This window comes from Syngnathus typhle, linkage group LG4 (genome assembly GCF_033458585.1).
Source record: "Syngnathus typhle isolate RoL2023-S1 ecotype Sweden linkage group LG4, RoL_Styp_1.0, whole genome shotgun sequence".
Classification (NCBI taxonomy): domain Eukaryota; kingdom Metazoa; phylum Chordata; class Actinopteri; order Syngnathiformes; family Syngnathidae; genus Syngnathus; species Syngnathus typhle.
The window spans coordinates 9,078,917-9,106,909 of record NC_083741.1 but is presented as its reverse complement, the minus strand read 5'-3'; the positions used below and the strand labels follow the sequence as shown (position 1 = coordinate 9,106,909).

At 40.9% G+C, this 27,993-nt stretch overlaps 1 protein-coding gene, 1 long non-coding RNA gene and 42 other non-coding genes across 45 annotated transcripts; 1 reads left to right on the top strand and 43 right to left on the bottom strand.

The window, feature by feature from the left end:
- Nucleotides 1-2: 2 nt before the first annotated feature.
- Nucleotides 3-23,532, bottom strand: slc39a13 (solute carrier family 39 member 13). 2 transcript variants are annotated; one of them, XM_061275945.1, is made up of 10 exons: nt 23,390-23,532; nt 19,727-20,089; nt 18,587-18,694; nt 17,149-17,291; nt 16,428-16,544; nt 15,358-15,447; nt 2,104-2,154; nt 1,860-1,992; nt 1,683-1,782; nt 3-1,600 (listed from the first exon to the last, which is right to left on the bottom strand). In XM_061275945.1, exons 2-10 carry the CDS (start codon nt 20,058-20,060, stop codon nt 1,525-1,527), a joined length of 1,152 nt encoding a protein of 383 aa, XP_061131929.1. In that variant the 5' UTR covers nt 20,061-20,089; nt 23,390-23,532; the 3' UTR covers nt 3-1,524. The 2 variants fall into 2 exon arrangements, with proteins under 2 accessions (XP_061131929.1, XP_061131930.1); XM_061275946.1 differs by having other exon boundaries at nt 16,428-16,541.
- On the bottom strand, nt 3,802-3,872 carry trnag-gcc (transfer RNA glycine (anticodon GCC)). Its single transcript has one exon. It is a non-coding gene; the product is annotated as a tRNA-Gly (tRNA).
- Nucleotides 3,980-4,050, bottom strand: trnag-gcc (transfer RNA glycine (anticodon GCC)). Its single transcript has one exon. It is a non-coding gene; the product is annotated as a tRNA-Gly (tRNA).
- Nucleotides 4,164-4,234, bottom strand: trnag-gcc (transfer RNA glycine (anticodon GCC)). The gene has a single exon. It is a non-coding gene; the product is annotated as a tRNA-Gly (tRNA).
- On the bottom strand, nt 4,341-4,411 carry trnag-gcc (transfer RNA glycine (anticodon GCC)). The gene has a single exon. It is a non-coding gene; the product is annotated as a tRNA-Gly (tRNA).
- trnag-gcc (transfer RNA glycine (anticodon GCC)) lies at nt 4,525-4,595 on the bottom strand. The gene has a single exon. It is a non-coding gene; the product is annotated as a tRNA-Gly (tRNA).
- On the bottom strand, nt 4,703-4,773 carry trnag-gcc (transfer RNA glycine (anticodon GCC)). Its single transcript has one exon. It is a non-coding gene; the product is annotated as a tRNA-Gly (tRNA).
- On the bottom strand, nt 4,880-4,950 carry trnag-gcc (transfer RNA glycine (anticodon GCC)). Its single transcript has one exon. It is a non-coding gene; the product is annotated as a tRNA-Gly (tRNA).
- Nucleotides 5,062-5,132, bottom strand: trnag-gcc (transfer RNA glycine (anticodon GCC)). Its single transcript has one exon. It is a non-coding gene; the product is annotated as a tRNA-Gly (tRNA).
- Nucleotides 5,245-5,315, bottom strand: trnag-gcc (transfer RNA glycine (anticodon GCC)). The gene has a single exon. It is a non-coding gene; the product is annotated as a tRNA-Gly (tRNA).
- trnag-gcc (transfer RNA glycine (anticodon GCC)) lies at nt 5,425-5,495 on the bottom strand. The gene has a single exon. It is a non-coding gene; the product is annotated as a tRNA-Gly (tRNA).
- On the bottom strand, nt 5,609-5,679 carry trnag-gcc (transfer RNA glycine (anticodon GCC)). Its single transcript has one exon. It is a non-coding gene; the product is annotated as a tRNA-Gly (tRNA).
- On the bottom strand, nt 5,787-5,857 carry trnag-gcc (transfer RNA glycine (anticodon GCC)). Its single transcript has one exon. It is a non-coding gene; the product is annotated as a tRNA-Gly (tRNA).
- Nucleotides 5,971-6,041, bottom strand: trnag-gcc (transfer RNA glycine (anticodon GCC)). Its single transcript has one exon. It is a non-coding gene; the product is annotated as a tRNA-Gly (tRNA).
- Nucleotides 6,155-6,225, bottom strand: trnag-gcc (transfer RNA glycine (anticodon GCC)). Its single transcript has one exon. It is a non-coding gene; the product is annotated as a tRNA-Gly (tRNA).
- trnag-gcc (transfer RNA glycine (anticodon GCC)) lies at nt 6,494-6,564 on the bottom strand. Its single transcript has one exon. It is a non-coding gene; the product is annotated as a tRNA-Gly (tRNA).
- trnag-gcc (transfer RNA glycine (anticodon GCC)) lies at nt 6,678-6,748 on the bottom strand. Its single transcript has one exon. It is a non-coding gene; the product is annotated as a tRNA-Gly (tRNA).
- trnag-gcc (transfer RNA glycine (anticodon GCC)) lies at nt 6,860-6,930 on the bottom strand. The gene has a single exon. It is a non-coding gene; the product is annotated as a tRNA-Gly (tRNA).
- trnag-gcc (transfer RNA glycine (anticodon GCC)) lies at nt 7,042-7,112 on the bottom strand. The gene has a single exon. It is a non-coding gene; the product is annotated as a tRNA-Gly (tRNA).
- Nucleotides 7,226-7,296, bottom strand: trnag-gcc (transfer RNA glycine (anticodon GCC)). Its single transcript has one exon. It is a non-coding gene; the product is annotated as a tRNA-Gly (tRNA).
- On the bottom strand, nt 7,408-7,478 carry trnag-gcc (transfer RNA glycine (anticodon GCC)). The gene has a single exon. It is a non-coding gene; the product is annotated as a tRNA-Gly (tRNA).
- Nucleotides 7,590-7,660, bottom strand: trnag-gcc (transfer RNA glycine (anticodon GCC)). Its single transcript has one exon. It is a non-coding gene; the product is annotated as a tRNA-Gly (tRNA).
- trnag-gcc (transfer RNA glycine (anticodon GCC)) lies at nt 7,773-7,843 on the bottom strand. Its single transcript has one exon. It is a non-coding gene; the product is annotated as a tRNA-Gly (tRNA).
- On the bottom strand, nt 7,952-8,022 carry trnag-gcc (transfer RNA glycine (anticodon GCC)). Its single transcript has one exon. It is a non-coding gene; the product is annotated as a tRNA-Gly (tRNA).
- Nucleotides 8,136-8,206, bottom strand: trnag-gcc (transfer RNA glycine (anticodon GCC)). The gene has a single exon. It is a non-coding gene; the product is annotated as a tRNA-Gly (tRNA).
- trnag-gcc (transfer RNA glycine (anticodon GCC)) lies at nt 8,320-8,390 on the bottom strand. The gene has a single exon. It is a non-coding gene; the product is annotated as a tRNA-Gly (tRNA).
- On the bottom strand, nt 8,502-8,572 carry trnag-gcc (transfer RNA glycine (anticodon GCC)). Its single transcript has one exon. It is a non-coding gene; the product is annotated as a tRNA-Gly (tRNA).
- trnag-gcc (transfer RNA glycine (anticodon GCC)) lies at nt 8,684-8,754 on the bottom strand. The gene has a single exon. It is a non-coding gene; the product is annotated as a tRNA-Gly (tRNA).
- Nucleotides 8,866-8,936, bottom strand: trnag-gcc (transfer RNA glycine (anticodon GCC)). The gene has a single exon. It is a non-coding gene; the product is annotated as a tRNA-Gly (tRNA).
- trnag-gcc (transfer RNA glycine (anticodon GCC)) lies at nt 9,048-9,118 on the bottom strand. Its single transcript has one exon. It is a non-coding gene; the product is annotated as a tRNA-Gly (tRNA).
- On the bottom strand, nt 9,232-9,302 carry trnag-gcc (transfer RNA glycine (anticodon GCC)). The gene has a single exon. It is a non-coding gene; the product is annotated as a tRNA-Gly (tRNA).
- trnag-gcc (transfer RNA glycine (anticodon GCC)) lies at nt 9,572-9,642 on the bottom strand. The gene has a single exon. It is a non-coding gene; the product is annotated as a tRNA-Gly (tRNA).
- On the bottom strand, nt 9,756-9,826 carry trnag-gcc (transfer RNA glycine (anticodon GCC)). Its single transcript has one exon. It is a non-coding gene; the product is annotated as a tRNA-Gly (tRNA).
- Nucleotides 9,940-10,010, bottom strand: trnag-gcc (transfer RNA glycine (anticodon GCC)). Its single transcript has one exon. It is a non-coding gene; the product is annotated as a tRNA-Gly (tRNA).
- trnag-gcc (transfer RNA glycine (anticodon GCC)) lies at nt 10,279-10,350 on the bottom strand. Its single transcript has one exon. It is a non-coding gene; the product is annotated as a tRNA-Gly (tRNA).
- trnag-gcc (transfer RNA glycine (anticodon GCC)) lies at nt 10,462-10,532 on the bottom strand. The gene has a single exon. It is a non-coding gene; the product is annotated as a tRNA-Gly (tRNA).
- On the bottom strand, nt 10,642-10,712 carry trnag-gcc (transfer RNA glycine (anticodon GCC)). The gene has a single exon. It is a non-coding gene; the product is annotated as a tRNA-Gly (tRNA).
- trnag-gcc (transfer RNA glycine (anticodon GCC)) lies at nt 10,826-10,896 on the bottom strand. The gene has a single exon. It is a non-coding gene; the product is annotated as a tRNA-Gly (tRNA).
- On the bottom strand, nt 11,192-11,262 carry trnag-gcc (transfer RNA glycine (anticodon GCC)). Its single transcript has one exon. It is a non-coding gene; the product is annotated as a tRNA-Gly (tRNA).
- Nucleotides 11,370-11,440, bottom strand: trnag-gcc (transfer RNA glycine (anticodon GCC)). Its single transcript has one exon. It is a non-coding gene; the product is annotated as a tRNA-Gly (tRNA).
- trnag-gcc (transfer RNA glycine (anticodon GCC)) lies at nt 12,240-12,310 on the bottom strand. The gene has a single exon. It is a non-coding gene; the product is annotated as a tRNA-Gly (tRNA).
- trnag-gcc (transfer RNA glycine (anticodon GCC)) lies at nt 12,414-12,484 on the bottom strand. The gene has a single exon. It is a non-coding gene; the product is annotated as a tRNA-Gly (tRNA).
- trnad-guc (transfer RNA aspartic acid (anticodon GUC)) lies at nt 12,598-12,668 on the bottom strand. The gene has a single exon. It is a non-coding gene; the product is annotated as a tRNA-Asp (tRNA).
- On the top strand, nt 23,496-27,590 carry LOC133152395 (uncharacterized). Its single transcript, XR_009714124.1, has 3 exons — nt 23,496-23,633; nt 25,134-25,239; nt 25,624-27,590. It is a non-coding gene; the product is annotated as an uncharacterized LOC133152395 (long non-coding RNA).
- The last annotated feature ends 403 nt before the right edge of the window (nt 27,591-27,993 follow it).

Below are 27,993 nucleotides of genomic sequence, written 5' to 3'. Positions count from 1 at the left end.
GGTCTCTTAAAGGATCTGACTTTAATTTGACCAGTTTAGAAGAAAACTTAAAAATAACATGGTCATTTGTTTACAAGTCAGCTTTTCACCTGGGAGTCTTCCAAAGGCAAGCGAAAAAAACACAAAGCTTGAGAAATGAAGCCAATTATAACAAGTGTCTGCAATTTTACACAATCATTTCTTAAATAATTTAAGTTAAAAAAATGCTATGGTTTGTAACAATCGTAGTACAAATAAGGTAGTAAGAACGAATCTGAATAGTACATGGGAAGAAATCAGCTTGTCATTGTTTATCACATCTACTTTGTATGCTAATTTGGCACCACATTCCATTCAAATGTCAAGTTTGTTGTTTTTGTGTTCCGTTACTGAAACACCTCCCACAGACAATGCACACCTCATAGGCTGATGACTAAGTAGACAACCTGCGGTGGAGTCATTATGGCAAAATATGCTTGCCAAACAAGCTGTAGAAACCTCTATGCCTCCTCACTTAATGTCCATTTGACACTCACGTGCCCTCATGCAACTTGGGTTTTGCGTACCTTTACAAAAATGTGTGAATTTTACAGTAAATTTCCTCTACAAAAAAATAGGGGTCATTGTGGTTGTTTGAAACAGGAAAATCTCTAATCATCCATTTTCTGCACCGCTTATCCTCATTCAGGTCACGGGTGACCTGGGACCCGTCCAAGCTGACTTGGGCGAGGCAAGATACAACCTGTACTGGTAGCCAGCCAAACCCAAGGCACATTTAGAAACACTAGCATTCACACCCACGTAAGGACAATTTGGCGTCCTCGTTGAACCATTTGGAATGTGAGAGGTGCCTTCAAACCTTGAATACCAGAACTGAGGATTCGCTAAATGCTAAACACTTGACTTGCATTGAGGGTGACGTGCCAATCAATCGTCTTTCAAAAGCCTTAGTCTATGATATGAGGGTGCGATTATAGTCTCTAACAAGACGATGTTGGCACGTTACTTTGGTAATGTTGCAGTGGTATGCTGTTATTCCCTCACTCTCTTTAATATAAATACACAGCATTAAAACACTTTTCTTGGGCTAAGTATTTTTTTTAAAAATCTAATCTTAATCTTTCTCGAACTGTATTATTTTGATAGTTTATGTACATTTTAAGAAAGCTTGGTAACAGAAATCCATATAAATCATTGTCATTTAGAGCTGGCACATTGTCCAAGATCAAAGCTTGGTAACAGAAATCCATATAAATCATCATCATTCCCTTGATTTTTAGAGCTTGCACATTGTCCAAGATCAAATACAAATGTCTCATCTCAAGAATGAGTTTGTTATTGTCATAAAGTGCAATTTTTGTCAGATGTTTGTTTAGGCGTACCACGGTCCATAGCAAGCTCAAGGCGGCGTGATTCGGATATCAAGATGAATTGTCAAGGTTCGTGAATAACCGTTATCCGATAGGAAGTAGTGAGGATGTCCTGGTTGTTTTTGGTTTTAGTCTTTCCGTGTGGTGGTCGAGCAAGACGAGCAGCTCGTGATGTTCAAACAGCCACGGTGGACAGGAGAGCCATGACTGACACACCAGAGAAAATGAGTAGGGTCTGAAGTAGGGAGTCCCTGGAAAACAAAAGATTTGACACTCAGAATCAGAGGTATGAAACACATATTCAAGTTACGGTCAATGTCATATGTATCAAACCTCAAACTGGATTCTTCAATCAGGTCAGGAACTACATTCACCAAGGCTATGTAAAGAAAGCCTCCAGAGGTGAATGGGAGAATCCAGAAAGTCGCATTTTCTGAAAACAGTAGTTCAGTGCTGTAAGCTCTCGTGATGTTTGATAGAATGTCATCACAAATTTGGAAAATATCCTACCTGTGCCTTTTGGTGACTGAGAACATAAAGCAAAGCAAGCCCCCAGGACACCAACCAGTGCGGTGTACAGTTGCATACGGGCTGCACTCCACCGATCGAACCCGGCTCGGAGCAAAATGGCAAAGTCACCCACCTGTGGACAAAGACACAACTTGTATTGGCTGGAATGGCAGCAATTTAAGGCAAATGTAAGTTAACCGAAATCAAAGACTTTGTTCAACATATTCAGGTGCAGGAATCTCACCTCGTGTGGGATTTCATGGAGCAAGATAGCAAAAGTGGTAAGAAAGCCAACCTGCAAGCAAAGTAATATTGGTTAACTTCCTTTGACTACTCTGCATATAATGAAAACTCTGGAAAACAATCTCTTAAGCCATAGCATTCATGTTATGTGTCATATGGCTATAGTCTGTACAAGAGCACTAGTGAAATGACGTGCGCGTTTGAGACATTGAGCTAACTTCCTCTCTGGCACAGCTCCTGCTGACAACCGTATGTCATGCCAGCTGGACACATCTTGTTCCAAAAACGATATACGGTGTGATCTACTCAGTACATAGCGGTCCGAATTTCTGCTGATGAGCCCATTTGCAATTTAAGAGGGATACAAGTAATGTGGAGGAAGATAAAATTTGAGTTTAATTTCAAATTTTGAATACATTTATAACACTTGGTATTGACGATATATGTACAATAATTGTTTCAATACTGCAAACGGGTTGCTCATTTTTAACTTTGTCTTAAGAATAATTGACTGCAGAAATTAGGAAGGGGAAGGAAGACGCAGTAGTCATGGTAAAAAATGTGACCTATACCTGACCCTCGATTTTACATGGACTTTGGGGTTCAGAATTTGGGGAATCGCGTGAACCCCGAAAGCGCGTTGTATAGTCTTGTTTTTTGAAAAAGGCATGTTTTTAGGCAGCCGTTACATTTAAAGTCTTGTTTTTTGAGAAAGGCATGTTTTTAGGCAGCCGAAGCGGTTCTTTGGTCCGTTAATTAACGTACAACATGTTGTTGGGTAGCCGAAGGGGTTCGTTTGCCGTGCATCACCTTGAACGCTCCACACACATCGAAGCCTGACATTTTATTAAAAGAGAAGGAATACACAGATGACAATATCAGGCAGATTGAGTAATACATTTTGATGCTGCATGAATTGGATGGACGTGAGAATAAAGCCGCCACTTCTACTACTGGGTCAGGCTACGCTCTTTGACTTGTGAGTGTCTGTGTGGATTAGTGGCCTCTGCGAACTTCCCCCTTTCCGAATCAAAAACAGTCTTTTAAATTGGTCACAGGAAAAATTCATCAAATCGCTAACGCTAGTCATTTAGCTTCATACGGTTCTTATATCATCCAGTTAAAATACTCCTTGAAAATGTATTTATGACAAAATAATTGGGGTCCATGACCAGACCACGTTAGACAAAGTCTCGTAGGACCCAAGCGAGTAAAATCAAGATTTAGGGCAGGCGTATATTGTTAGTTTACCATGCTGCTTCTGCTACAACACAAAAGACCCAGATTCTACCATTGGCTATGTGACATGGGATTCTAGTTAAGGTTAGCCATTTTTTTAAATAAATTAAAAAAAAGTTTCCATAGTTCCAACAATAGATCCAAAAATAGGTTACCGTAACGCTCCGGAGTATAAGTCGCACCAGCCATAAAATGCCCAAAAATGTGAATAATAAAACATATATAAATCGCTCCGGAGTATAAGTCGCATTTTGGGGGGCAATTTATTTGACAAAACCCAGTACCAAGAACAGACATGAACGAGCAACAATAGGCTAAACGATACGGTATGCTAGCGTGACAAACACATTAAATTTTTTTGTGTTGCAGTGTTGTGTTGTGTTGTTGTTTTTTGTGTTATTTTTTGGCATGTGTTGCCAGATGTTTGATGATCTCGTTATAAGAAAAAAAAAATGGACAATGCATTGGCCGGGAATCGAACCCGGGCCTCCCGCATGGCAGGCGAGAACTCTACCACTGAATCACCAATGCCTGTTCTATGGACATTTGGACGTTATTTTCTACCATAACGCGCAACATTTTATTTTTCTGTGTTGCAAATGTTTGACGATCTTGTTTTAAGAAAAAAAAAAGGACGTTGCATTGGCCGGGAATCGAACCCAGGCCTCCCGCGTGGCAGGCGAGAATTCTACCACTGAACCACCAATGCTTGTTAAAATAGATTTTGGACGTTACTTTCTACCAAAACGCGCAACATTTTATTTTTGGCGTGTGTTGCCAGATGTTTGATGATCTCGTTATAAGAAAGAAAAAAAAGGACGATGCACTGGCCGGGAATCGAACCCGGGCCTCCCGCGTGGCAGGCGAGAATTCTACCACTGAACCACCAATGCATGTTAAGAAGTATTTTGGTTGTTATTTTCTACCATAACGCGCAACATTTTATTTTTTTGTGTTGCAAATGTTTGACGATCTTGTTTTAAGAAAAAAAAAGGACGTTGCATTGGCCGGGAATCGAACCCAGGCCTCCCGCGTGGCAGGCGAGAATTCTACCACTGAACCACCAATGCTTGTTAAAATAAATTTTGGACGTTACTTTCTACCAAAACGCGCAACATTTTATTTTTGGCGTGTGTTGCCAGATGTTTGATGATCTCGTTATAAGAAAGAAAAAAAAGGACAATGCATTGACCGGGAATCGAACCCGGGCCTCCCGCGTGGCAGGCGAGAATTCTACCACTGAACCACCAATGCATGTTAAGAAGTATTTTGGTTGTTATTTTCTACCATAACGCGCAACATTTTATTTTTTTGTGTTGCAAATGTTTGACGATCTTGTTTTAAGAAAAAAAAAAGGACGATGCATTGGCCGGGAATCGAACCCAGGCCTCCCGCGTGGCAGGCGAGAATTCTACCACTGAACCACCAATGCTTGTTAAAGGAAATTTGGATGTTATTTTCTACCAAAACGCGTAATTTTTGGCGTGTGTTGCCAGAAGTTTGAAGATCTCGTTATAAGAAAAAAAAAAAAAGGGCGATGCATTGGCCGGGAATCGAAACCGGGCCTCCCGCGTGGCAGGCGAGAATTCTACCACTGAACCACCAATGCTTGTTACAAGAATTATGGTTGTTAGTTTCTACGAAAACGCACAACATTTTATTTTTTGGCGTGTTGCCAGATGTTTGATGATCTCGTTATAAGAAAGAAAAAAAAGGACGATGCATTGGCCGGGAATCGAAACCAGGCCTCCCGCGTGGCAGGCGAGAATTCTACCACTGAACCACCAATGCTTGTTACAAGCATTATGGTTGTTACTTTCTACGAAAACGCGCAACATTTTATTTTTTGGCATGTGTTGCCAGATGTTTGATGATCTCGTTATAAGAAAAAAAAATTGGACAATGCATTGGGCGGGAATCGAACCCGGGCCTCCCGCGTGGCAGGCGAGAACTCTACCACTGAACCACCAATGCCTGTTCTACGGAATTTTGGACGTTATTTTCTACCATAACGCGCAACATTTTATTTTTTTTGTGTTGCAAATGTTTGACGATCTTGTTTTAAGAAAAAAAAAAAGGATGTTGCATTGGCCGGGAATCGAACCCAGGCCTCCCGCATGGCAGGCAAGAATTCTACCACTGAACCACCAATGCTTGGTAAAATAAATTTTGGACGTTACTTTCTACCAAAACGCGCAACATTTTATTTTTGGCGTGTGTTGCCAGATGTTTGATGATCTCGTTATAAGAAAGAAAAAAAAGGACAATGCATAGGCCGGGAATCGAACCCGGGCCTCCCGCGTGGCAGGCGAGAATTCTACCACTGAACCACCAATGCATGTTAAGAAGTATTTTGGTTGTTATTTTCTACCATAACGCGCAACATTTAATTTTTTTGTGTTGCAAATGTTTGACGATCTTGTTTTAAGAAAAAAAAAAGGACGTTGCATTGGCCGGGAATCGAACCCAGGCCTCCCGCGTGGCAGGCGAGAATTCTACCACTGAACCACCAATACTTGTTAAAATAGATTTTGGACGTTACTTTCTACCAAAACGCGCAACATTTTATTTTTGGCGTGTGTTGCCAGATGTTTGATGATCTCGTTATAAGAAAGAAAAAAAAGGACGATGCATTGGCCGGGAATCGAACCCGGGCCTCCCGCGTGGCAGGCGAGAATTCTACCACTGAACCACCAATGCTTGTTACAAGCATTATGGTTGTTAGTTTCTACGAAAACGCACAACATTTTATTTTTTGGCATGTGTTGCCAGATGTTTGATGATCTCGTTATAAGAAAGAAAAAAAAGGACGATGCATTGGCCGGGAATCGAACCCGGGCCTCCCGCGTGGCAGGCGAGAATTCTACCACTGAACCACCAATGCTTGTTACAAGCATTATGGTTGTTAGTTTCTACGAAAACGCACAACATTTTATTTTTTGGCGTGTTGGCAGATGTTTGATGATCTCGTTATAAGAAAGAAAAAAAAGGACGGGCCTCCCGCGTGGCAGGCGAGAATTCTACCACTGAACCACCAATGCTTGTTACAAGCATTATGGTTGTTAGTTTCTACGAAAACGCACAACATTTTATTTTTTGGCGTGTTGCCAGATGTTTGATGATCTCGTTATAAGAAAGAAAAAATAGGACGATGCTTTGGCCGGGAATCGAACCCGGGCCTCCCGCGTGGCAGGCGAGAATTCTACCACTGAACCACCAATGCTTGTTACAAGCATTATGGTTGTTAGTTTCTACGAAAATGCACAACATTTTATTTTTTGGCATGCGTTGCCAGATGTTTGATGATCTCGTTATAAGAAAGAAAAAAAAGGACGATGCATTGGCCGGGAATCGAACCCGGGCCTCCCGCGTGGCAGGCGAGAATTCTACCACTGAACCACCAATGCTTGTTACAAGCATTATGGTTGTTAGTTTCTACGAAAACGCACAACATTGTATTTTTTGGCGTGTTGCCAGATGTTTGATGATCTCGTTATAAGAAAGAAAAAAAAGGACGATGCATTGGCCGGGAATCGAACCCGGGCCTCCCGCGTGGCAGGCGAGAATTCTACCACTGAACCACCAATGCTTGTTACAAGCATTATGGTTGTTAGTTTCTACGAAAACGCACAACGTTTTATTTTTTGGCGTGTTGCCAGATGTTTGATGATCTCGTTATAAGAAAGAAAAAAAAGAATGATGCATTGGCCGGGAATCGAACCCGGGCCTCCCGCGTGGCAGGCGAGAATTCTACCACTGAACCACCAATGCTTGTTACAAGCATTATGGTTGTTAGTTTCTACGAAAACGCACAACATTTTATTTTTCGGCATGTGTTGCCAGATGTTTGATGATCTCGTTATAAGAAAGAAAAAAAAGGACGATGCATTGGCCGGGAATCGAACCCGGGCCTCCCGCGTGGCAGGCGAGAATTCTACCACTGAACCACCAATGCTTGTTACAAGCATTATGGTTGTTACTTTCTACGAAAACGCACAACATTTTATTTTTTGGCGTGTTGCCAGATGTTTGATGATCTCGTTATAAGAAAGAAAAAAAAGAATGATGCATTGGCCGGGAATCAAACCCGGGCCTCCCGCGTGGCAGGCGAAAATTCTACCACTGAACCACCAATGCTTGTTACATGCATTATGGTTGTTAGTTTCTACGAAAACGCACAACATTTTATTTTTTGGCGTGTTGCCAGATGTTTGATGATCTCGTTATAAGAAAGAAAAAAAAGGACGATGCATTGGCCGGGAATCGAACCCGGGCCTCCAGCGTGGCAGGCGAGAATTCTACCACTGAACCACCAATGCTTGTTACAAGCATTATGGTTGTTACTTTCTACGAAAACGCGCAACATTTTATTTTTTGGCATGTGTTGCCAGATGTTTGATGATCTCGTTATAAGAAAAAAAAAATGGACATTGCATTGGCCGGGAATCAAACCCGGGCCTCCCGCATGGCAGGCGAGAATTCTACCACTGAACCACCAATGCCTGTTCAACAGAATTTTGGACGTTATTTTCTACCATAACGCGCAACATTTTATTTTTTTGTGTTGCAAATGTTTGACGATCTTGTTTTAAGAAAAAAAAAAAGGACATTGCATTGGCCGGGAATCGAACCCAGGCCTCCCGTGTGGCAGGCAAGAATTCTACCACTGAACCACCAATGCTTGTCAAAATGAATTTTGGACGTTACTTTCTACCAAAACCCGCAACATTTTATTTTTGGCGTGTGTTGCCAGATGTTTGATGATCTCGTTATAAGAAAGAAAAAAAAGGACAATGCATTGGCCGGGAATCGAACCCGGGCCTCCCGCGTGGCAGGCGAGAATTTTACCACTGAACCACCAATGCTTGGTACAAGCATTATGGTTGTTACTTTCTACGAAAACGCACAACATTTTATTTTTTGGCATGCGTTGCCAGATGTTTGATGATCTCGTTATAAGAAAGAAAAAAAAGAACGATGCATTGGCCGGGAATCGAACCCGGGCCTCCCGCGTGGCAGGCGAGAATTCTACCACTGAACCACCAATGCTTGTTACAAGCATTATGGTTGTTAGTTTCTACGAAAACGCACAACATTGTATTTTTTGGCGTGTTGCCAGATGTTTGATGATCTCGTTATAAGAAAGAAAAAAAAGGACGATGCATTGGCCGGGAATCGAACCCGGGCCTCCCGCGTGGCAGGTGAGAATTCTACCACTGAACCACCAATGCTTGTTACAAGCATTATGGTTGTTAGTTTCTACGAAAACGCACAACATTTTATTTTTTGGCGTGTTGCCAGATGTTTGATGATCTCGTTATAAGAAAGAAAAAAAAGGACGATGCATTGGCCGGGAATCGAACCCGGGCCTCCCGCGTGGCAGGCGAGAATTCTACCACTGAACCACCAATGCTTGTTACAAGCATTATGGTTGTTAGTTTCTACGAAAACGCACAACATTTTATTTTTTGGCGTGTTGCCAGATGTTTGATGATCTCGTTATAAGAAAGAAAAAAAAGGACGATGCATTGGCCGGGAATTGAATCCGGGCCTCCCGCGTGGCAGGCGAGAATTCTACCACTGAACCACCAATGCTTGTTACAAGCATTATGGTTGTTAGTTTCTACGAAAACGCACAACATTTCATTTTTTGGCGTGTTGCCAGATGTTTGATGATCTCGTTATAAGAAAGAAAAAAAAGGACGATGCATTGGCCGGGAATCGAACCCGGGCCTCCCGCGTGGCAGGCGAGAATTCTACCACTGAACCACCAATGCTTGTTACAAGCATTATGGTTGTTAGTTTCTACGAAAACGCACAACATTTTATTTTTTGGCATGTGTTGCCAGATGTTTGATGATCTCGTTATAAGAAAGAAAAAAAAGGACGATGCATTGGCCGGGAATCGAACCCGGGCCTCCCGCGTGGCAGGTGAGAATTCTACCACTGAACCACCAATGCTTGTTACAAGCATTATGGTTGTTAGTTTCTACGAAAACGCACAACATTTTATTTTTTTGGCGTGTTGCCAGATGTTTGATGATCTCGTTATAAGAAAGAAAAAAAAGGACGGGCCTCCCGCGTGGCAGGCGAGAATTCTACCACTGAACCACCAATGCTTGTTACAAGCATTATGGTTGTTAGTTTCTACGAAAACGCACAACATTTTATTTTTTGGCGTGTTGCCAGATGTTTGATGATCTCGTTATAAGAAAGAAAAAAAAGGATGATGCATTGGCCGGGAATCGAACCCGGGCCTCCCGCGTGGCAGGCGAGAATTCTACCACTGAACCACCAATGCTTGTTACAAGCATTATGGTTGTTAGTTTCTACGAAAACGCACAACATTTTATTTTTTGGCATGTGTTGCCAGATGTTTGATGATCTCGTTATAAGAAAGAAAAAAAATGACGATGCATTGGCCGGGAATCGAACCCGGGCCTCCCGCGTGGCAGGCGAGAATTCTACCACTGAACCACCAATGCTTGTTACAAGCATTATGGTTGTTACTTTCTACGAAAACGCACAACATTTTATTTTTTGGCATGTGTTGCCAGATGTTTGATGATCTCGTTATAAGAAAGAAAAGAAAGGACAATGCATTGGCCGGGAATCGAACCCGGGCCTCCCGCGTGGCAGGCGAGAATTCTACCACTGAACCACCAATGCTTGTTACAAGCATTATGGTTGTTAGTTTCTACGAAAACGCACAACATTTTATTTTTTGGCGTGTTGCCAGATGTTTGATGATCTCGTTATAAGAAAGAAAAAAAAGGACGGGCCTCCCGCGTGGCAGGCGAGAATTCTACCACTGAACCACCAATGCTTGTTACAAGCATTATGGTTGTTAGTTTCTACGAAAACGCACAACATTTTATTTTTTGGCGTGTTGCCAGATGTTTGATGATCTCGTTATAAGAAAGAAAAAAAAGGATGATGCATTGGCCGGGAATCGAACCCGGGCCTCCCGCGTGGCAGGCGAGTAATTCTACCACTGAACCACCAATGCTTGTTACATGCATTATGGTTGTTAGTTTCTACGAAAACGCACAACATTTTATTTTTTGGCGTGTTGCCAGATGTTTGATGATCTCGTTATAAGAAAGAAAAAAAAGGACGATGCATTGGCCGGGAATCGAACCCGGGCCTCCAGCGTGGCAGGCGAGAATTCTACCACTGAACCACCAATGCTTATTACAAGTATTATGGTTGTTACTTTCTACGAAAACGCACAACATTTTATTTTTGGCGTGTGTTGCAAATGTTTGACGATCTCGTTTTAAGAAAAAAAAAAGGACGTCGCATTGACCGGGAATCGAACCCAAGCCTCCCGCGTGGCAGGCGAGAATTCTACCACTGAACCACCAATGCTTGTTAAAATGAAATTTGGACGTTACTTTCTACCAAAACGCGCAACATTTTATTTTTGGCGTGTGTTGCCAGATGTTTGAAGATCTCGTTATAAGAAAGAAAAAAAAGGACGATGCATTGGCCGGGAATCGAACCCGGGCCTCCCGCATGGCAGGCGAGAATTCTACCACTGAACCACCAATGCCTGTTTAAATGAATTTTGGACGTTATTTTCTACCAAAACGCGCAACATTTTATTTTTTTGTGTTGCAAATGTTTGACGATCTCGTTTTAAGAAAAAAAAGAAAAGGACGATGCATTGGCCGAGAATCAAACCCGGGCCTCCCGCATGGCGGGCGAGAATTCTACCACTGAACCACCAATGCTTGTTAAGAAGCATTGTGGTCGCTACTTTGTACGAAAACGCGCAACATTTTATTTTTTGGCATGTGTTGCCAGATGTTTGATGATCTCGTTATAAGAAAAAAAAAAAACGACTATGCATTGGCCGGGAATCGAACCCGGGCCTCCCGCGTGGCAGGCAAGAATTCTACCACTGAACCACCAATGCCTGTTAAAGGAAATTTGGATGTTATTTTCTACCAAAACGCGTAATTTTTGGCGTGTGTTGCCAGAAGTTTGAAGATCTCGTTATAAGAAAAAAAAAAAAAAGGGCGATGCATTGGCCGGGAATCGAAACCGGGCCTCCCGCGTGGCAGGCGAGAATTCTACCACTGAACCACCAATGCTTGTTAAAAAGCATTATGGTTGTTACTTTCTACGAAACGCGCAACATTTTATTTTTGGCATGTGTTGCAGGGCTCGAAGCTTATTTTTTGCCCAAGTTGCCCTCGGGCAAGTTGGAGAAAATTTTACTTGCCCGAAACAAAATTTTACTTGCCCGAATTTTTTTGGAGTGGATTTTTACTTGCCCGACACATTTTTGCAATAAAAAAGACAACACTATAAGTTTTGCCTTCATATGCCTTCGTATCCGCCAACCGGAAACAAGCTCTGCTGGTGCGCAGGCGCAGAAGAGCCAGGGACGAGTGAGGGAGCATGCATTTAATTACGAAGCGCTTTGCAGTTATCAATGTATTGCAGACTTACACGAGAAACTAACCGCTCCCTAGAAAACAAAATGTCGGACCAGAAGCGGCAGAAGTTGCGAGAAATTATGCACAAAATCGTGTTTTTACAGCTTGAAAACATGGTATTATGGCAGGGCAAGTTCGGGCAAGTGAGGAAAAAATTCTACTTGCCCGTCTGCCATCGCTACTTGCCCCGGGCAATCGGGCAATGGTTAGTTTCGAGCCCTGGTGTTGCCAGATGTTTGATGATCTCGTTATAAGAAAGAAAAAAAAGGACGATGCATTGGCCGGGAATCAATCTGGGCCTCCCGCGTGGCAGGCGAGAATTCTACCACTGAACCACCAATGCTTGTTAAGAAACATTACTGTTGTTACTTTCTACGAAAACACGCAACATTTTATTTTTTTGTGTTGCAAATGTTTGACGATCTCGTTTTAAGGGGAAAAAAAAGGACGTTGCATTGGCCGGGAATCGAACCCAGGCCTCCCGCGTGGCAGGTGAGAATTCTACCACTGAACCACCAATGCTTGTTTAAAAAAAAAATGGACATTACTTTCTACCAAAACGCGCAATTTTTGGCGTGGCCAGATGTTTGAAGATCTCGTTATAAGAAAAAAAAAAAAAGGGCGATGCATTCGCCGGGAATCGAACCCAGGCCTCCCGCGTGGCAGGCAAGAATTCTACCACTGAACCACCAATGCTTGTTAAGAAGCATTTTGGTTGTTACTTTCTACGAAACGCGCAACATTTTATTTTTGGCGTGTGTTGCCAGATGTTTGAAGATCTCGTTATAAGAAAAAAAAGAAAAGGACAATGCATTGGCCGGGAATCGAACCCAGGCCTCCCGCGTGACAGGGGAGAATTCTACCACTGAACCACCAATGCTTGATAAGAAGCATTGTGGTCGCTAATTTGTACGAAAACGGGCAACATTTTATTTTTTTGCATGTGTTGCCAGATGTTTGATGATCTCGTTATAAGGAAAAAAAAAATGGACGATGCATTGGCCGGTAATCGACCCCGGGCCTCCCGCATGGCAGGCGAGAATTCTACCACTGAAGCACCAATGCTTAATAAAATGAAATTTAGACGTTACTTTCTACCAATACGCGCAACATTTTATTTTTGACGTGTGTTGCCAGATGTTTGAAGATCTCAGCCGGGATTCAAATCCAGGCCTCCCACATGGCAGGCGAGAATTCTACCACTGAACCACCAATGCTTGTTAAGAAGAGCTATAGTCGTTACTTTCTAACATAACGCCCAACATTTAATTTTTTTGTGTTGCAAATTTTTGACGATCCCGTTTTAAGAAAAAGAAAAAAAGGATTATGCATTGGCCGGGACGCAAAGCCAGGCTTCCCGCGTGGCAGGCGGGAATTCTACCACTAAACCACCAATGCTTAGAAAAATTTGTGAAAAAGATTTCAATAACGTCACTAAGGCATTTTTTTAACGACGCTTCATTGTATGGCTTTTTAGCCCGTGCAATGTTCCAAGCCAGTTGAAACAATGCAAGTGTGAGTCTGTGAGTGCTTCGTATTTTTTTTGAAAAACTGTACCTATTTTTCTGCCTGACTTTTCAAAGTGTCCAAACTTGTGCTTGCGAAATTCAGTCCCTTTTGCAAAGTCCTTATTGATATTGGCATGACGTGAGCTGAAATGGCGCTGAACATTTGAAGCTTTTAAATGCGCTAATGACGTCCGACATATCAGGCATTTTGGCCGGGTTGGCCACCCCTGCCTTAGCGTCTCGTCAGCTTTTCTGGACCTAATGGGCCCCCGTAGTCACAGTCGCCATTCATTAAAAAGCCAGCAAAACCAATCGCTCTGCCCTGTGTTCATCGTCAAGCATTCGTTTAGCTGTGCATTTTTTCCTTGCCATTTTGAGAGCGTAATTGATACTCCTCAAATGTGTTTTGTCCCTCCTCCTTTGCGGGATTTCACCTCACGCGCATGCGCGTTTGACCAAAATACCATATTGAACTCAAACGAAGCAAAGACGCACGAAAAATAAACATAAATGTTGATATGAACGTAAAAGAGCCGCATGTAACCAGCCAAAGAGCCGCATGCGGCTCGCGAGCCGCTGGTTGGCCACCCCTGACCTAATGGCTGAAGGACCTCGTGAGTCATGAAGGTAAGTATCCATTTCATGTTAATAGCCATTTAATGCATTTGTTAGTTGGCTAATTAATTCAGGGGAAACGCCTGTCACACCATTTGCTTTTGTGGTGTATTCAAAAGCTTTTTGTATGGTGTATTCAAGAGCTTTTTGTATGGTGGCAGCCTTGGACTTTGAAGTGCATGACTGTCATTGGCTTTATTTACATTTTAAACAATAACAGCTTAATAAATATGTAGCAATAGCAATAAAAGGTATAACACAAGAAAGTGTCTGGGAACTCGAGCAAAATGGCCTTTGATTTCCTGAAAAGTTGGCATTTTGAAAATTCCACCCAACAACAAGGATACATAAGTGGCATTGGTGTCATTCATTATCATCACTGTGTTCTGCTGACTGCCTGATCTCTATACACAAGCAAAAGCAGTATGAACTCACACCACTCAGAGTCTCAGAGTCATTACTGTGCAATAACATCCTGCTCTTCACACCTTTTTGAATTTGTCTACACTGTTTTTGCCATTTTTCTCATGTCCTGAGTGTTGTTAGTCACCTAAATGTTGAACAGAGGGTGTGTTTTACCGAAGTCAAATTCCTTGTTTGGCACGCTCAAACGTGGCGAATAAAAACTCTTGAATCTTGAAAAACTAAAGTCAATAGAAACTTGCAGTCCTTCGCTTCTAAATTTTCCCAAATTTATTTCTTTTGGCTGCATTCCAGCAAGAATAAATTGTTTATTACGTCCTTTTTATTATGTTTTTCTCTTATAGGCATATTGACTTCAAAATGTGGTCCTGAATTTGTTATTTGTGTATTTTAACTAACTACATGAAGCAGTTTGAGTTCTCTCTTTGAAAATTGCTGTCATCGTTTGAATAAAATCCACTTACTCGTTACATTCAATTATGCAAGTACCGTATTTTCCGGACTATAAGGCGCATCTAAAAACCTAAACTTTTCTCAAAAGCCAACAGTGTGGCTTATAGTCTGGTGCGCCTTATATATGGACCAAATTCCTAAATTTAAAGTGTCCCGAAGCGTTGTGTCATGAAATCAATCATAAGTGGCCCGCTGAAGACATGAATGAATCATGAATCATGAATCAAATAGACTATGGATCATTATTTTGTGATTATAAAGTAATTTGTTGCGTCTGATTTTGAAATAAAAAAGATAAAATGGAAAATCATTTGCTTTGGATTAAAAATCTGACATGATGCATTAATGGTGCGCCTTATAGTCCGGTGCGCTTTATACAAAGACAAAGTTTTAAATGGCCCATTCATTGAAGGTGCGCCTTATAGTCCGGTGCGCCTTATAGCCCGGAAAATACGGTATATAAAATGGTGTGCCTGGCTAGTGTCACCTGTGAGTTGTTTACAAGCATGTCTAGTCAAAATAATGTGAGGGGTTAACATATTTTTTAATTACATGCACACAGTTGCTCACCTTCTTGCTTACAAGGAAGCTCCCTGCGACAGCCAGTCCATGTGTAAAGTTGTCAATGCAGTTGGCCAGTAGATTAAGGTAGCCACTTGTCTGAAATATAGAGCAGTTATCAAGGTGATTAAATTGGATTTGGTTAAAAGTTGTAAGACATGAACAGATTCATGTGTATCAAGCGTGATTGGCAAGTTCTGTCTCTATGCCTTGGATCGCAGATGCTTGAATTGTAAAGACACGAGTTGCTTTACTCCATTAATAAAAAGGTACAAGGTTTAGAATTTGGTGCGATCACACGTCGCATGCTTACCACAGCGTCTTCAGCAGAGGTGCAAGCAAAATTCCCTTACAAACAAGTTCTAGTATTCCTATAAGATACCAACTAAGAATATTGCACATACAACCTGTAGCCACTGATCCCGCAAATTTGCGATTCACTATTCTTATCCTTATCTTATTGGCGATCCGTAGCAGAAAGCCCTACTAGACCTACGAAGATGTACAAAAATGTATGTTTTTGCATATTATTGATATTGCAAGTGGGGTTTTAGAATGACTGAACAATGGGAAAAAACATTTTCACACTGTCCTTCTAATTAAGAGATCCATGGCATATGACTAACTTGTTTTGATTTAGTTGATGACTGGGAATTTGTGGTTTAGACTTAATGAATACTCGCATTAATCATCAATCATCACACCCACAAGCACACAGGTACGCATTTAAAACTGGTCCAATTCATGCCCAGAAAATGGCAACTGGGCAAGTCACATTCCATGCTCTTGAAGCTGATGCTGAAGTGAGTTAGCATTTCTTTGAGTTTGCATCTCTTGACTTTTGAGGCCAAAGTAGAAGCTGGCTGATTGGAACGGTACAGACAGTTGTGTGCTATCTACACAAACTTTATTTATTTTGCCCGCAACTGCTGTGGGGACAAAGGGTATAGAAAATGGATGGATGGATGCATGTGTTCATCTACTGCACATCTAAAACAAAAGCATATGCTTCATCATGGCCATTTGTTTTTCATTTGTTTTCAGGTACACAGCAAATGTTTCCTCATCAGCATACATACCTTGACTTTTCCAGACGCTTCCTGCAGACTCTGACGCTTGGAAGATTTCTGTGACTCAGTACGAGTCCCATTTCCATGTAACACAGCAGGCTTTCCACTGTAAACTGAAGTTGCCTGCTTTACCGGAGGGAGGGGGGGGGGGGTAGAGAATGGATTAAAAACGTTTTTATCATACTACTACCCCTTTGGCGTGGTTCAAACCATTAATAATTGACGAAAATGTCTCTTCCAAATACCAGAATGTGAATGTCTGCTTTCATTTACAATTAGAAATATAACATGTTTTATGGAAAACCTAAAACCAGACAAAGTAATAGGGAGCGAACACATTCTTATCATCGATGAAAGCCTTCTTTTGTGAAGAGACTGGATATCTAAAGGCCTCTCATGAGTTGGCATGATGAATACATCATGATTAAGTCTGTTATCCAAAGATAGGGATGAGCAACTTTTGGCCCATGGGGCCAAATGACCACACTCTGAGTGAACCATTGCTTTAAAAAAAAAAAAAGAAATTGTTGGTTTATTTTGGAACACAATGGAGAAACATCATGGAAAAAAGCAAGAATCCAATCCATCTTCCTTCACAAGACTGTCCAAGAGGTTTTACTTCAGACATGCTATTATGAAGTTATTTAGCTATAAAGTAAAATAATATCTAACCAAAATATTAACTCTTGGGTTTGCTCATCAGATTGTGTGGGTGAGCTACGGAACTTACCGTAGAGTTAAAATTCATGCCTGAATGTGACGGCGGATCTTTGTGTCCTTCATGCTCTGAGAACATCATCTCTAGGAGAAGGAATGTCAGCAGGCCAGTGATTACCCACAAGCCCTGTGTCATGTAGTGTTTCTCTTTGCTGGCTGGAGAAAGAGGAGACAATATTTGTAATAACCAACATGATTCCACTACAATAAGCATGCAATGTACTGAAACAGCGCAGGAGCTGTGTCGTTGGCCAATGTAATGTATTAGAGCAGTGGTTCCCAAACTTTTGCAGGCTGGCGCCCCCTTTGGCTCCCCAGTGAATTCCTAGCGCCCCCCTCCTACCCCCCCCCCCCCCAAAACAAAAACAAAAAAATAAAACCATGTAAAATACAGCATTTTATCGCATTTCATAAATAGGCCTACTTAAGGACAAAAATGACAACATTGAAGGTATGAAAAGCAAGTTTACCCTCTCATGTATTCATTTTCTTCCATTTATTCACAGAAAATGGTGGCGGACGTGATCTAAGGCAGTGGTCCCCAACCTTTTTTGCGCCACGGACCGGTTACATGTCAGAAATATTTTCGCGGACCGGCATTTATATAAATAAATAATACATTTATATAAATAAATAAATAAATAATACATTTATAATATCATTACCATTACGTTGAATTAGTGGGAGCACTGAGTTTGTTTCTCAGAAACGAGCCGGTCCCATCTAGACGTAATCGGAGACAATGACACCCGAAGTGATTTAAGGTTTGTCTTTTATTGCAGGATGCTTGGTCTCCATGTGTTGAAGCAGTTTTGAATGCTTCACTGCCTGGTTAGTTAGCCTGTCGCCACATATTAGCTTTGCGGGCTCGACTGGGGAAACATGTCACGTGACCGGGACGAGCGTCTTGACCTGAATTAATTGATCGTCGATAAAAAAAAAAATTCTGTGCGGCTTGGCGGCCCGGTACCAAGTGACCCACGGACCGGTACCGGGCCGCGGCCCGGTGGTTGGGGACCATTGCCCTAACCAGCTCAACACAACACAACACGGCGCGTTCTGGCGAGTCCCCAATTTCATGTTGACTTGAACTCAAGATGATGTTGACCGCCAGAATGCGGTTTTTATTATAAGATAAAATTCTGAACATTACAAGCTTGAAATTACAAACCTGAGCTTTTGCTTTTGTAGCTATGCTGTCGTATCTGACTGGGCCAGAGCGGCGTGCGTGTTGTGTACAAATCGACTGCCGCCCCCCTACCGCCCCCCTACCGCCCCTTTCTTCCTCACCGCCCCCCCAGAGCTTTCCACCGCCCCCAGGGGGGCGGTACCGCCCACTTTGGGAACCACTGTATTAGAGGATATTAAAAATGGAGTAAGAAAGATAAACTACTACAATTTAAAATTAGGTATGATAGAATGTGTGAAATAGTGATGGAAAGGTGACCCACCTGTAGAGCCAGAGTGCGCCCATGCTTCAGGCAGGAGGTGAAGGAATACATCACCAAGAAGACCGCCGATAGCAAAGCTCAAAAGCCTCTTCAGCTTCTGGTGTCCAGCTAAGAATAACAAAAAAGACTCTTTGCATATTGAATAAACATTTACAGTAGGGAAATATACAAATTCAAAAATGAGCTAAACCAGACCTCCAGACCTGGCTCATTAATGGATCGGTCAGAATTACCAAGTGACAGCCTTTAAATAAATGAGTGAAAGAAGATCTGTATCAACCAATTTATTATTATTTTCCACTCCCTCCATGCAAACTTTTACTCAGACTGCAGAATGCAACCATGATACGATGGGAGGGGGACAATGTCGAGGGCCAGAAACCTCAAGATGATTTAGTTTACGTCTGATTGCCCTGGTCAACAAATTAGGAATATATAATAATAATAATAATAATAATAATAATAAAAAAAAGCAGAGAAGCAAGTAAACCTGTAGATTTTTTTGCGCTAATTCCGATTTTTTTTTTTTTTTACTAGCATATCAGGTTTTAATTATATTGATGATGCTAATGCGAATAATAATAATAATTATCATAATAATAATAGATTTAGGGACACAAATGCATCTCTGTGCCGTTGACCAGTGTTAGCAAAGCACAGCAGTGGAGATAACTATTTGTACTTTAAATCACTGGGACCTGAATTTGCACTGTTACAGTGCCGCTACTGTATATTAATTTTTTTCAATTGACTTTTTTCACTGTCTTTGTGGTTCTCCCATTGCTATATGTGAACCGGGCTAAATGTGTCAGGAAATGCTACATCTGCAAAAACAAAAATAGTGGTAGACAAAATACAGTCATTATAAACTGTTATAGACAGCTAAACATAGGGAGAAAAGGGTGTGTGCTTGCGTGCACGTGTGCGCGTGTTGGGGGTTCAACCATAATCGAGAATATTTCTTCCCCCTTGAAGGCATGTCAGACTGACAACCAATATGGATCTTATATTCGCACTTGTGGTATAGGTTGAATTCACAATAGCTGGGCATATGCAGACAGTCATCAGAAATTGTTTTAGTATACTGCAGACCATAGCACCATCTTGCGAAATATGAGTAATACAGGTTAACTGTCCTACCTTCGGTTTTAAGGGCTGCTCCGGCTTCAATTGGAATGAGGAGCAAGGGGAAAATCCCACTAAGACCTACAACAACTGAGCCCACAAGGGACAAAGCCCAAACATGAGCATGCTCACAAGCTAGAAAGCCTGCCAGCGCATGGAGGCCTTGGAGGTCATCAGTCAAGTTGGGACCTGGTCTTGCAGCTGTGGCTGTTGCATGAGCCATGGCTGTTTGAGTCATCTTCTGGCCTGACGCCACCTCGGAGGTCAACATCAGCAGATGGACTATGATAAACAGAGAAGGTACAGCCCAGCTGGGGCTCCGACAGACTTTAGCTTTCATCCGTCCCATGGTCCAAAGAATGCGTGCAACCGGTAATTCTGTAACAATAAGAACATATCATGGTAGTTGAGCACAATATATATAAATTCATGTCTGTTGCACCAAACATTAATAACCACAGAGAAACTGTGCACTTGCAGTTAGCCCAATAGTGTGCGTTTCTTTGCCACGGGGCTCTACCATGTGTTGATGCAGAAAATCTGAGCAAGAACACAGTCTGCGGCAACTTTAGAATGTTCCTTACACTGTAAAGAAAATAAAGCAGGTACATATTACTTTGTTCGCTATGTTCTTATGCTTTCTTTGACTTGCTGCCATGTCCATTTCACAGTGCAGTTCCATATTTAATACATAATCGATCTTTATTACATAATAAAGCACTTGAAATTGGCCAAAAATTGAACTCGTTTTAACAAAGCTCCCATAAGTGCACAGACTTAACTCACGGACTAAATGCACACCTTGAGTACCATTTTTAAATGTATTTAATGTTTGCATCATGCTCAGCAGTGAAAAATTAGGCACTGGGTTTTAGAATGAGTGTTTTTACACGTTGACACTGTCAGCAATTTTCTGCTGGGTGTTTTGCTGAGGCTGCCACGTCAAATGACACTCCATGTGCTCCCTTTTTTGTGAATGCGTACAAAGCTTAAGATGAGAGCCTGGGTTAACAAAAGATAACCCCTGTCATGGTACCGCTTATCTCCGATTGCAGTTTTAGACTTTTGTCGATCCAGATCATGTAATCAAAGCATGGCTTCGTCGTATGCCCCGCACGGTAAAATGGGGTGAGCTTTAGACTTCAGCTGCAGAAAGTTGATCATTTGGCTCAGCAATTAACCTGGTAGTCAATACTGCTAAATTGTATGAAGTTATTATTGTTCATCAAGTTTAATATTGCTAAGGAAAAAAACAAGACAAGAATTGATCACTTGTCGATTTAATTGATTCATTTGACACCTCTGGTCTCGATATTTGCTTGTTCACGCATGAACACATTGAGTGTACAATATCTGTCTGAGAGAAAAATGTTTTTCCGTGTCCGTTGTAATTCTAATCTCGCATTTCTATCTGAACTTGTGCATGGCACTGCAGAGCAACTGTCTCCAAAAACAGGTAACAGCAGTGACGATGCTCGCGCTTCTAGCAACAGAGCAGATAACAACAAGAAAAGACATGGAGAAGGAGCCACGCCGTTCAAGACCAACTAAACGTCTGATACAGACAAAAATGAATGCGCTTATCGGCAGATGTGTTGTTGAGGAAATGCTCTCATGGCAACGATGACGCATTCTCCTCCACAGGCCTAATAGCTAAAATACCAGTGAAAGGAGGGACACGCAGTTATCATTTGTCGCTCTCTTTAATGCTGCCATAAGACTATACAAAACAAAAAATATCTTGGTGTGGCTGCTCATTGAGTAGACCCGCCTAGTGAAAGAGATGCCAGCTTGAACTACGCAGTTGAACATTAGTAAAACCTCACTTTCCGTACCTTCTAAAGCAGTGATGACAAGATCAGACCCACCACATCATTTTATGTGGCCTGTGAAAGCTAATCATGTCTTAACTTCCACAATTCTTGCTCAGATTTTTACAAATATTTTTAAAATATAACAAATAACTGAGATTTTGCAAGCTTTTTGTGTAACCAACAATAATTGAAACATTATCCTTGACTTCTACATTTTTTTAGCACAATGTATGAGGACGGGTACTTTTTTTGGTATGGATTCATTTTGGTCGGTACTAACATGTGAAATCAAACGGTCATGTTTCAGTGTGGAAGTACAATAGTTGTCAATTTTCAATAACCCACATGAGTGTATCCACGATGAGCAATGTACCCATGGTAATATGACATTACGAGCAAGATTTGTTCGCAGCCAAGCTAAACAAATACACTATATGAAGTAGATTGTTGTGATGGCAAAGCCTCACACTTCGCAGCATGCTACACAATAATAAGTCTCAATTTTGTTTTTGTTTTTTTACATAAAAACAAAGACGGTGTCAGGTTTAATTCGCAGACGGGTTTACAGGAAAATTCTAAATTTAAATTTAATTTAACAATAAAGCAAAGTGACCAAATGATACTTTGACTTTTTCAACAGGAAATGTTTACTTTTCACATTTAAATAACCCATACAGAAATACTTCCATTATGGTTTTATTTTTCTACTTTTACATCATTACTGTAAAGAAATTCAATTAATACCATGATATGAATTTCAGGCCATAATCTCTATGCCCTCAGTCTAGATTTGAAGGAGTCAGATCTAACAAAAATAAGGATTTATTTATTTATTTTATTTTTTATTTATTTATTTACATGTTACATATATGCTCAAAGAGCATGTAAAGTACCAGTCGCAATTTTGGAAACACCCTCTAATTCTGTGTTGTTGTTGATTTTCATTATCAAAAATTCCCTGAATTGTAAAGAAATACTTAAGTCATCAACATCATCAAGAAATCTTTATGGATTTATTTGGAGAATGAAAACTTGCTACTCAAACTAGAATGCTTTATGATATAGATTCTTCAAATAAGGCAACTTTTGACAACTTAGTGCTGTCAGTCAGCTTTATGAGGTGGATGATGCTTTATGACCAGGAATGACTCAATAAAAGTATGGGCAGATGAATGACTGGATTTTAGGAGCTAGTGCTAAATTTGTCCTCATCGGCTCTATTTAAAAAAGAAAAAAAATCATTGTAAAACGATTTGAAGGAAATTCTTCATGCCTGGAGTTGTATGCATAACTTGTAAGTAGCTGAACTTTGATAGTAAAGTTACAGTACAAATATTTGAATGTGATTCATTAACTGTGATTGAACTGAGATTTTATTTTTTGAAAACGCTTGAAGATCGTTTTCCCGAAGCAAGCTGTGTGGCAGTTGTTGTTTTTTGCACAACACTGAATTAAAGCATCTTGTTCAAAGTTTTAATTATGTAGAAAATACTTGATTGTAAGCCATCAGAATAACAGCCAAACATTTGTTGACAAGTTTATAAAATCAACTCTCATCAGTCTGACAGTGTCAAGGACTTTCAGGGAATAATTACATAACATACTGCAGATTTTTAGAACGAACCATGCATACTTAATCAAACATTCACAGTTGCAAAATGAGTATTGGCTTAATGGGATTTTTGTTATCAGCGTTAGTCTAAACTAGTTTCCATGCAAGCGCGTCAAGTTAGCAAGCTAAGGCTAGCTCGATAAAAACACTGGCGTGCTAAAGTCAAGAGCGACAACGCATGAAATAAGTGCGCTACACAACACAAGCATCACTTGCACTAATTAGTTGGTGACCATTTTACAATTCAAATACCTTATGTTTCAAGCAGTCTTTGCACCAGAGTGTCCCTGCCATCCAGGCCAACTTCATGGAAGCTGCCTTCTTGCGCCGCACACTTGACAGGATCCCTGTCTAGCAACCGAAGGCAGGAATGCTCCGGCCGCAGCTGCCTTGGAGAAGCACAGCAGCCAACCCCCGCCTTCCCTTTTCTTTTTTTCTCCAAGAGCCACGTATGAAGTTCCTGCAGAGGAAAAAAGCTGGCGACGGAGAAAAGCAAGTATGACAAGATGATGATCACGCCCCACAAAACAAAACACTTTGAGAAGGAATACCGTACATGCTGTGTAGGCATGTGCGTGTTTTTGGACGCCAAATTATTGCAGAAGTCCCATGGCGTCACATTCAATCACAATAATGCTTTTCCGCTTCAAACTTACACAGGTTCAACGTGCACAGAAAAAAAAATCAAAAATTATTATCCGTGGATACAGGTACCAAAAGTACCCCCGCCCAGTTAAAGTACTGATTTAAGACTGAATGGAAGTGCAATGGTGACGCATTTTGACAAGAAGGCACGAACCAAAAATAAGTTTCCCTCGTTTATTAACTTGTACAGTGACTGCAGTGTATAGTGCTTGTCCTGAGAAGAACTCACTATGTAGTAGAGGTTAAGCCCAAAAATTATAAAATCAAAGTGAAAATTAAAAGACTAATGTTAAAAATATGATTGAAAAAAAATCCAATATACATACAATATATATATATATATTGTTTTATATATATAAAACATATATATATATATATATATATATATATATATATATATATATATATATATATATATATATATATATATATAATAACATCCATACACACATACACGCACAACTGCACACACACACACGCACACAGTATTGGGCAAATTACTTCCAAAATGCAATTAGTTACAGTTACTAGTAGTTACTTTTCCCAAAAAGTAAGCAATTTATCTATTTATTCATAAATGTAATTACTAGAGAAAGTAATTATTGCATTACTTTCTCAAAAGTGTTCAATCATCTAAAATGATTCAGATGTTTGAGCATGTGGCAATAAAGTTGCATAGAGTAGAACAGCATAGACCAGTACTTTATTTAATTTTATATTTATTGAACAACAAAGTAAAATAAGCATAAAATGAATAATAAATTGTCACACAACTTCCAGACAACTGAAGAGAATTGTTCACACTGCATACTTTTCCAATTTCTTTTACGGCAAATCTCTGATAAGAGAAAAGTTACAGCACTGAGTGGCCAACAATTCGCTACATGATAATGTAAACAATGTTGCATCTTCAGCTGAAAAACGAACAAAGAAAACAGTGAAAACATACCAGGAATGGCAAGCTCCTCATTCAAAGTTTTCCAAGCCGTCTCCCGTTTTGTTTTGTCCCGGTATTATTGTTATGCATTTCTTACTCCGTGCTTTATTTGTTGCTATGTGCTTCATTTATTAGTCTCTTCTGTTTGTTTTTCATGTGCAATGTTCGCTTTCGTACGAGCTACCTGAAATTCCTGAAGGAGGAATCCCAAGGGATGAAATTGAATCCAAGCCTGAAAAACTAACAATTTTAAATGACTGCCAAAAACACAAACTACTGCACCTCATGAAAAAAATAACAATGACCTTCAATGCGATATTTACATATAGTCTAAGTCTAAGCCTAAGAAGTATTGTACAATTAGGGATGAGCACAGACGGCGATGGTTATCATTGTTTTGTTTTTGGCCCTCAGAATGTCACGTGACACAGTCCTTGAAGCTGATTGGCTGACGCGAGGCGTTTTTTTGTGTTGCGTGTGGACGTGTCCCAAGCAGATAAGTAACGTGCCACATTTCACGGTTAGTGACAGTAATGGTAAAGGTGGATCTACTTCTGTAATGAAAGTGAATACTTATGATACCTCTGGCCTTGAGCCACTTTGATTGGCGGGAGTCCAAATGGCTCCTTCCACCTGTGCAAATCTTTGAAAAATACCCAAAGAAAGAAAACTCCATCAATGCACAAAATTAGACTGCGTTTTACACTAGACGTGAGCTGGGCATGAAAATAGAGCCAAACGAGTGTGTTGAACAAGACTGCCTTTTGATTTCAGCCTTGGCAATGTATGATTTGTTCACCGAAGGCTCTGGAATTTACCCTTCGGTTCGTACTTGATGATCAATGACTCATCAACAAGTCTGGTCTCATTACTCTCCTCATTGCTTTTCTCTCTCTCCACCAAGAGCTCCTCAGGCGACTCTTCTGTGAAGCACCTGAAGTATGCGGACGACAGACACTACTCTCAACGGACTGATCCGGGACGGTGACGAGACTGCGTACAGACAGGAGGTGGAGCGGCTGGTCCACTGGTGCAGCCAAAACCACCTGGAGCTGAACCCGCTCAAGACCCCTTCGCCACTTTCACCCCCACCATCCTCAGTAATGCTATTCTCACCACAGACACAAGTTCCTGGGATCCACAATCTCACGGGACCTGAAATTGACCGACCACGTAGACTCTGCCCGGAAGAAGGCCCAGCAGAGGTTGTACTTTCTGGGACAGCTCAGGAAGTTCAAGCTGCCACAGGAGGTGCTGAAAACCTTCTACACTGCCACTATCCAGTCTATCATCTGCACCGCCATCACCATCTGGTTTGGATCGGCCTGAGGGATACATTGTAGTTCCATTAGGTAGATATAGCGTAAATGGGGAAAAAAACGTGAAACAATCCAAACATTTAAAGTAGAAATGGATAGAGGGATGGTTTGTTGACTTGGAAGTTGCAAATTTGCCCACGGAAATGTAGCCACCGATCATTCTGCACTGTGATTTTGCAGTCATCTTTTCACCACTGCCACTCACAAGGAAAATAGCAACAGTGTTGATCTTAATTCCGACAAAATCAGGAAATAAAATTACTTCCCAAAGACTGTCAAGACTTTCAAAGATACTTTTGAAATCCTTCCCAGCTTCATAAAGGTTAACATTTCTTAATCGTAGTTCACACACACAAAGACGAACAACCATCCACACTCGCCCTCACACCTATGGGCAATTTGGAGCACTCAATCAGCCTACCGAGCATGTTTTGTGGAGGAAATGGGAGTGCCCGGAGAAAACCCACGCAGGCACGGGGAGAACATGCAAACTCCACACAGGGAGGGCCGGAGTTGGAATCAAACCCGCACCCTCTGAACTGTTAGGCGGACATGCTAACCAATGCCCAGTGTGCCACCTAACCCCAAGATAGGGTGTTATTTTTATAGGGCAGGGCAGTTCACACCCAACCACAGAGACATACTGTGACCTAATTTCAGCCTGGGCATATTCATTGATTGGGATGGGGTTGGCAGGCAACATAAACCAAAATGTTTTTGTTTTTTTACGTGGGTGGGGTTGGACTCGTCCTGATGCATACTGATTTCGGCCCGTGATGAACTGGCTGTTCGAGAATCTCCCGAAATTACAGATGCCCAACATGCTGCTGCCCCACAATCTGGAATCGTCACAGAACCTTCAGGGTTCACATACTTTTTCTGTCCTCCACTGTAAAGTTGCGTTCAATAAAAACATGAAAACATGTCATTGTATGTGTGATATTAGTCTAAGCAGGTACTTTTTGTCCATTGATGTGACCGCAAATAATGAGCAATTTCTGTAGTTCATCTACTTTTCTTGTGACCGTATATATTGTGAATAGCTATCACTGTCAAATGGAATTGATTTCCAATGCTGATTAGTCTACACAAATGTCACCTTGATGAACTGTATCATGAGTAATTTTGTAGAGAGAATTATTATAATAATTGCTGTACTGATATATTGGATTGTTAGCAAGATATTGAGATATTGCCATCATGTAAATATGAAAATATGAAGTTATTACATCCTAGACAAAATAAATTGACGAAGCATCTTGTTGATAGGATGAAAACTTTAACAATATTTAATGTACATATTCAAACGGATATTCAAATGATTAAAGCTTTTTAAAGAGCTGATCGTTTTATGCTCAACAAATATTTGCTTCTTGGTTCTGCTACTAGTTAGAATAGTAACAGATTCTTAATTCTGTTTTGGCCCTAAAGTAAAAGAGGTTGGGTGACCATTATTGTCTCAATTATATGAAACAATTTCCACCCTAAAAACTGGGAAGTTTCATGATTTGTAAGTTGTACTACTACAGTTTTTATCTTTTTTTTTTTTTACCTAAGCATTTAATAGACACATTTTTAAGACACTAAATTGTGGGGAAATAATGATTTACGTCTCCTTTAATATTTATCAGACTGTTTTCTTTATTATTAGACTCAGAAACTAATGTCAAGTACCGTAATTTTCGGACTATAAGTCGCACGGGAGTATAAGTCGCACCAGCCATTAAATGCCCCAAAAAGTGAAAAAAAAAACATATATATGTATATAAGTCGCTCCTGAGTATAAGTCGCCCCCCCACCCAAACTATGAAAAAAAAATGCGACTTATAGTCCGAAAATTACGGTATTTTGCGACACCCTGTATCTGACAGACAATTTGCTCTTTGAGGTTCATGTGTCAGTTTCTACACGCTCCACACTCCAGACTACTTGTTCCCTAAGGGGTTGTTCCTTAA

Excerpts from the sequence above, each read along its gene's own strand:
- slc39a13 (XM_061275945.1), bottom strand. The coding sequence starts at position 20,060 with ATGGGACGGATGAAAGCTAAAGTCTGTCGGAGCCCCAGCTGGGCTGTA. Across the intron at positions 1,993-2,103 it reads TCCATGAAATCCCACACGAG|GTGGGTGACTTTGCCATTTT; the intron begins GTGAGATTCCTG and ends CTTTGTCCACAG. Across the intron at positions 1,783-1,859 it reads TCAGTCACCAAAAGGCACAG|AAAATGCGACTTTCTGGATT; the intron begins GTAGGATATTTT and ends TACTGTTTTCAG.